Below are 7680 nucleotides of genomic sequence, written 5' to 3'. Positions count from 1 at the left end.
CCAGAGCTCTCGACTCATACAGCGTATTTGATTTAAAACTGAGGCGCTGCGCTCTGAAAATACTCCCGAAGCAAATCTCAAGGAGTCCTTTCACTGGCGTCTTGATACTCCTGTCACTCTGCCAGTCAGCTGCACGAACACGCACACACATTTTCCCTCACTTTTTGCTGCCAAGTCTTTCTTTGCATTGCCTTAGATCTGAGCCTCGGCGAGTGGCAGCAGCAGCAGCAGAAGCAATAGTGAAGCGGCAAGTGTTGAGGAGCCACATCGTGACTGAGTGTGAGTTCTGAACAGAAGCTAGAGTTACAGAAAGAGAAGAAACAGCCAACGTGGAGTCTGAATTAGCCCACTTTGCTGACATGTTAATGTTTTATGTCTTTACAGGCATGCACAAATACAGGCCATTCACTGCTTCACACACACACATACAAAAACACACACATGCACTCTCTCCTGGGCAGCAAACCACACTTGGTCTTGCCCAGGTGATTTAATCGGATTCGACTTGCTGTTTAAATATTGACAAGAGCTGATGTGGCCTTGCTGAGTAGAGACGGGAATTCAGACGAGGCACTTTGCTGCCAAGGCTGCACGACTGCCTGCTGCATCATCATCCCAACGTACACACACACACACACACACCGCCAAACTCAAACACACACATACACCCAGTGGCAGGCAGCAGCTGAGTCGCAGCAAGGCAGCTAGGGCAGAAGTGTGGAACGAAGCGGAAGGAACGGAGGGCGAGCAGGCAAGAACAAGCAGACGCGGGATGAGCCAGTTCACGGACTACGCCGTCGTGTCACTCTGTGGGAGGATCCAAAACGTCCCCCTGCTGGAGCTGCTCGCGGTGAGTCTCGGTCCATACGTTCCCCTCTCCAGTTCCTCCATCCCTTCCAGCCCTCCATCCGCCGAGGAGGTATCTGGGGCAGGAGGCAGGCTGTCTGGAGCTGGAAGTAGGTCTGACTGGGCGATAATCAGGCTAACATCCTGCCCTCCAGTCCGCCCAAATCCACAACCACCTACATTGCTTGTGCCCCAGACAGGAGACAGGAATTGCCCAAGGTTAGAGGTGCAGGGCAGAGGGGTGGGGGTTAGGGGGGTAGGTGCAGGGAGCAAGTGTAGTGCAAGTCTGTATTTGGTGTGTGCATGCGGTATTCACACTTTGTGTTGCATGTGTATCTGTCTGTGGTTGTGTGTGGTGTGGTTGTGTGTATGACATATAGACTGTTTAATTAGTTGTTTGATTTCATGTTTATGTTGTGCTGCACCAAATAGTTGACTCCAGCATTAATGGTCAGCAGGTCTGACAGCTGATTAACTGTGGAAGGCTTCCAGCTTCTGAAGTGTGAGTATTTGCTGCTTTTCTGTAATTTGAATATCTTTTAGTTTTTGATTGTTGGTTGCACAAAACAATGTAAGACATCAACTTGTGCATTACCACTATTTTCTAGTCTAAATGATTTATTATTGAAAAAATGAATCTGCTGATAAATTTATAGGGTAAATAATCATTTTTCCGAGCCTTGGCTTTGCTTTTCGCTCTGCCGCTATATGTCGTCATGCCTCTCAACTGTATAGGAATGTCAGAGTTCTTGTCTGTGTGTGGTGAATCTAGAGTGTGTGCGATCTCACCATGTTCCATATGTAGGTCACTGCCCGACAGGCTGCGACTCTTGCTAATTACAAGCGAGAATCGAGCTCGTTTCACGTTTCCGATTGGAATCGGGGGACCTGCCTGCCATCTGTACATATTTACCCCGAGTGGTTTAGATGGATTGTGACATTTCACAGTTTATTAGTAGGCTGCCATAATGTGCAGTATGTACTGTATGTTGGCAACAGACAGATCTAAAAATATCACCTAGGTTTGTGGATGGTTTTCAGTGCTTTGATCCCTGACTTCTCAGTTTGTTAGAGTGTTTTTATTTTTCAGAGAGGGTACAACTGAAGGGGTTGGCAAGAAAAAGTGATTTGTGTGCTTCTGGAAACAGCAAAAGATTCAAAAAAAGACAGAAAGAAAGAAAATGGATTATTTCAGGGAGGATTTTCCTCTTTTTCATCTCTATCTTTCATTCTCCAAATGTTTCTCTACATCCTTCTTCAACTCTTCTCTCCATGTCTTCTGAATTATTGAGCCGGAGGTGTTTTGTGGAAATCCAGGGGTTCTTAGCTTCTGCCACCGCATGGACACAATTATGCAGACAAATGTCTCCGCCGAGCTCCGAGACTCCATATATCCTTTATCTAATTACATTAACAGGGGCTGGATAGTGACTAATGGCTCGTTGAGGAGGAGGAGGAGGAGGGAGGGGGAAGAAACACACGACGAGGAGCTGGAGAGGCCCGGGATGCGTGATTGCATTTTTCCATCCTATTTCACTCTCTCGCTCCTCCTCGTGCCCAGATCGCTCCCTCTGCTCCGTTTAGAAATCCCCCCCCAACAACCCCAAACCTCCACACACACACACACACTCACACTCACACACTGACCCACTGAGCCTTTTTCCAGCCTGAAAGTCTTCTGTGCAGCAAAAATACAGCATGGGATTTTTTTTCCTTTATTTCCTTTTCACTGTAATGTATTGTGGAATGAATTTTGGCATTATGGGTGACGTTCTGCACTGTCCATCATATTTTTGTGCTGCAGGTCTGTACTGAGGCTGCACTCAAAGGCTCAATCAAAATAAAGCTTTGTCAGGGCTACAAGAGACTCTTTCCTGTTAACATAGCTTTTACTGTGAATGGAATGAAAGCGTTATGTGCACCGAGGCCACAAGCGAATGTGGACTTTCTGTGGCATTCAAACCACCTTAATAGTCCAGGAGTGCTTTTACTTTATCATCCTCAGCTAGCCAAGTCAGTACTGCCAAAATAAAAGCCTTCTCAACCTGCTTACGGCCATAGTCAAAAAAAAAAAAAAGTAGAGAAGGCCAAAGCCACAGTCTCTACTCCTGTCTTAGTCATCCACTGTAGTCACTGTGAAATAAATCTCTTCTTAAGAAGACCACACAGGTGGTTCTGCATGTTCTAACCCATAATACCAAAACCTTTTAAACTGACTTCTCCCTTCATGGGTTTCCATTCATTTCATTATGATGTAAATAGATTAATCAACATGCACAAACTTGCCCTAGAAAGCTAATTTGCATTTATGTCAAACTTGGCGTGGCGGCATTGTGGTGCAGCCGTTGGCGCCGTGGATTCGAGGATCTTCTTGCTGTGAAGGTCCAGGTTGCCCGAGGCCAGCCGGGCACTTTCTGACAGATGTGTGGGATACTGCTGACAGATGTGTGGAGACACAGAAAAGCTTGTTCTACCCGTGCTTGAGTGAATGTGATGCATGTGTGTCTCTGTATGTGATAGACCGGCGACCTGTGCAGGATGTACCCTGCTTCTTGCCCAAAAGTCTGCTGGGATTGGCTCCTGCTCGTTTGTGAGGATGGGCGGTGTAGATAATGGATGGATGAACGAAGGAGTGGGGTTTGGACACAGGCTTGTTTTTTGTTTGTGTTGTTGTACCACATTGCCTCGCACACAGAGAAAGAGATGAGCTGCTCACAGCTGCGAAACATTATAACTAATTATGGATGGTGGTGAGACAGCTCGAGGAAGATCTTGGAATCTTTAGTATTAAATCTTTGGCAAAATATTTTGCTTTCTCTCTGTGAACTTTAACTGGCAGTGGCATCCAGAGCTGCATTTTGATTCATGGCCGTCTGTGTGTGTAATTCATCATTTCTTGTTTGTACAAAACAAAAAAGTACATTGTTTTTTTAACTTGTAACTAACTGCAAAAACACTGTACTATGACAGTTAAAGTACTCTGCTCATTCTGTAGACAATCACTGATTGTATTCCAACAAGGATTAGCCTTGTTATTGTTTTTAATTTAGTGCAACATGCAGTTAATATAGTTTCCACGCTGTTTTAAGTGTCTGCCCTCCTTCCCTCTGTGGTCAGTGAATAAAGCAGGTGTCAGTAGCTTCCTGTTTTTTCCTGAGAGGTTTGCACCAGGCTTACAGGAGCTCAGCAGTCTGCTGGCTCACATTACTTTATGCTAATATCCCCCAGCTGCAACCTGCACCACCCTCCTGCTTCCCTGCCTTGTGTTCGCCATCTCCCTCACACACACACACACATACACAAAAAACACACTCACACAGGCCCTCGGGACAGTCACAGGAGGGCCCTGAAAAGGAAGCCGAGATGATTAATTAACTCTGCCCTCATTTTGATACCGCCTTATTGGCTTTCAGCAGCTGAAATACAGCTTCAGAGCTTTGCATAGATTATCCTCCCACCACCTCAACCACCACCCGCCACAACAACGGCTACCACCCAAAACAAACACACAAACACATTTCTGAAATATTGAGGTCATGTTGTTACTCATGCTATGGTGAATACGCAGCATTGGTTTCTGGGCAGGTTGTGTTGCTCAGCAGAGAGTGCGAGGTGTCGTTTTTTTGTTGAATGCTGGTTTTCCACTAATGAGAAAGAAGCCGCTCTTACAGGAAACTGGCTACGAATACTGCTGACAGATAGAGAGAGATATATTGACCTAAGAACGGCTGTAAGTACAATTGTTGAGGCTGATCTGTCTTTATTTATCTGTCTTTCGCGTGTTGCTCAATATTCGTCACTTTCCAACAGCTACACATAAATCTGTGGAGAGCTGTCAGATTGCGGTCGCCTCTTGGATGATTGTGCACACACTCACACACGTTTATACGATGAACTGATAACGTGACCTTTCATAGAAAATCAGATGTCTTCAAAACACTGTTGCCTAATTCCTTTGGCAGAGCAGTCTCGATAGTGTCAGTCAGTAAAATCTGATGTGAAACCTGCGTCAAGAGTTTACACAATACTGAATGGAAAATGTATAAATACATCGCACAAACTTGTATGCGTTATGTGTAGCACACGTGCATCCATGTGGACTCACACACACTATCAGTGCTTGTCCATGTGTAAGCAAATATATGCTTAACAGGCTGGCTTCATGTGTGCCTCCTACCATGTGTGGTCATCGTACATGTGTGCGGTGTGCTATTTGCATGTGTGCCCGTTTGCATCATTACTGGTGTGTGTGTGTGTGTGTGTGTTAGCTCCGAACACCAGGTGCTCCAGCTGGTTGTGTCCCTGCAGTGGCCCGGCCCTGACCGGCCCGTCCTCTGGCCCCCTGTGCTTTTCTATTGATGACAGCCCCTGAGTACAGACAGCTCTGCAGCTTTAAAGGGCCTGTCAGCTCTCAGCAGCAGAGCTAGACAATACAACACTGCTCCTGTATATTGTCTATACACTGGGGAAAAAGCCTGCAGCACAGTTGTCTGTCATTTTTTTTTTCCCCTTTTTGTTTTAAACCCTCGTTCATCTGCGTGCTGTCTCTTCTGCTTTTCTCTGTGCGGTTCCCGATTGTGCGTACCCTGGGACTCAGTGTGTGCATGTTTCATCATCGTCTCCCTCCCAAACAAAAGATCACCTGCCTGGCTGTGTGATGTGTCACAGGGTGGGAGCCCTGAGGGAAAGGCTGCAGCTTCATGTGGAAGTCTGTGTTTACTGTGTCATGATGGGCTCCTATTATCTCTCCCAGAATGCACTATTTGGCCAATTTTACCCACTTGATGCGAGTTGTGGCAGATTAACCTGTTTTCACAAGTGTTTGAACTTGTGTGTAATGCTTCTTTGTTGGAAATTCAGTGTATTTATTATGTGCTGCCTCTGTTCTGTTAACAGGAGCTGTGTCTGTGTTGCTCATCGTGAGAAAATGGTTTTAATTCTGTCTGACGTGTTGTAAAGAAAACGGCCAGTGGTTATTTTCATAGTATGAGCCATTCCCTGAAATGTTTCTCCACAATATCCTGCACTGGAACCCGCTCATATGCAAACACAGCATCAGAACGGATGCAACAAAGGCAGAGAGATCTGCCTTGCCTCAAACTGCTGCAGTGCGTCGCATTATAATAAGGTGCTGTTTGCAGGGAACCTGATTTTGCCTGACGTGGCTAATGCGCTCTGTCAGAAGCGTTTGCGGCTGATACTAGCCTTGTCTCCGTTCTGCTAAAAGTCGGCGAGAGGGAAGAGAGAGTTGAGCACAGTCCAGCTCACCACATCCGCCTGCTGGCTACGCTTTAACCGCAGCCTCGCAGTCGGGAGGCAGTGACCTTCATGCCACTCCCACTATTTGAGGAGTCGGGTGCTGTCAGGGCCGATAGGTAGGCTGTGATCACCTCTTCCCTGCCTTCTAATACAGTATAGGCTGTTTTCTCGTCTCACTGCAGGGTAGAAATTAAACCTGCTTCATTTTTTGAAGCAACTTGTAATTCCACATGGTATTCAGCTGTGTTATCTCAGGGCTTTAAACACGGCCACTGTCACCACATTAACTCAAATGCCAAGTATCAACATGAGATGCAAAGCAGAGCCATTACTATGATTAGAAGGAAATTCATGCAGGAGCTGTTTGATGGTGCACCATTATACGGAGTCAGTGGCTGGAAGATTGGCCATTTCTGTGGATCCAATTATACACTGCAAAAAATCCCTTGGTTTCATCCTTCTTCTGCCATTTTATCCTCCTCCACACAAGATTGCCTTAGTTAGAAACAAATTCTGACCTCTTGAGGGAAGATACCGGATACAAGAGAGATTTTGCAACTAATTTAAATAGAAAGGAATAAAATGATCCCTGCTTTTTAGTCTATCTTCAGCGAAGTATAATTGAAAACCCCATACCAGTCGATAGGACTTAATGTACATTTTTTTGCAGTGCTTTTCCAGCCTTTAAAATCAATCATTGATTCCTGAGATGAAAGTAATTTGGATGCCAGGCTCTTTGTCATTAAAAGACATGCTGTTCGTAAGATCCTCGAAAAGAATCAATATCATCTGCATGTAGTAACATTTGTCTGTGTGAGTCATCCGGCTAGCTGGAGCCATTCACATTATTGAGTCTCAGTCACTTTCTAAAGAGATAATATGATCTGCACGCCTTTCACGAGTCCATAACTCAACTTTATGGCGATGTGCTTGTGGCGCTCAATGATTTTCTGGGATCCTCTCTCTCTCTCCGCGGCCAGACATCAGAGCAGTGATTGGGGTTTTATGAGGCGGGCTGAGCCTCAGGTGAGCGGGATTGAATGAGGGATGCTTTGCACAGGACCGTTTGACCCTCAGGGCTGGTTGTCTGCGGTGTCGGTGGTCAGTGCCTTTGTGTGTGGTCACAGCGGTCACTGAGGGGCTATTGTGGGGACCCGTCGCAGCCAGCGGGCTATCGAGCCACGACCCTACATCCATCTGGCACAACAGCTGGAGGAGCCAGTAGATTTCCACACGTGAAATTATGCAGAGCAAACAAGATTCCTGTGATTATTTCATTAAATTCATTTCTTTGGGATTATTCTAATTTTGCAGAAAATGGCCCGTATTTATTCTTTGTTAAATAATGCAATACATCCCTGCCTCTCCAGTTCATTCACATACAAACAAGCGTTATTTTGGAGGAATTTCCTGGTTGGATTTTCTGTCTTCTCCACCCTTCCTCTGTCTCACGCAGCACTGAAGAGGGTGCTGTGAGACTCCAGTCCAACCAGCTGAATTAGTGCATTATTAAGCCTTTCTCCCCCTGACCCACATCCCCCTACGGCTCACATGTCTTGACTCCAGGTACACCGG

At 45.9% G+C, this 7680-nt stretch overlaps 1 protein-coding gene across 1 annotated transcript in view; it reads left to right on the top strand.

Annotated features, from left to right (window-relative positions):
- Positions 1-727: 727 nt before the first annotated feature.
- LOC121178113 (nck-associated protein 5-like) overlaps positions 728-7680 on the top strand; it is a 100925-nt gene continuing 93972 nt past the window's right edge. Inside the window, exon 1 of the mRNA XM_041032633.1 lies at positions 728-850. Coding sequence (XP_040888567.1) covers positions 773-850 — 78 coding nt within the window. The 5' untranslated portion in view covers positions 728-772. The remainder of the gene's footprint in view (positions 851-7680) is intronic.

This window comes from Toxotes jaculatrix, chromosome 24, assembly GCF_017976425.1.
Source record: "Toxotes jaculatrix isolate fToxJac2 chromosome 24, fToxJac2.pri, whole genome shotgun sequence".
Taxonomy (NCBI): Eukaryota; Metazoa; Chordata; class Actinopteri; family Toxotidae; genus Toxotes; species Toxotes jaculatrix.
This window is presented reverse-complemented; position numbering and strand designations above follow the sequence as displayed.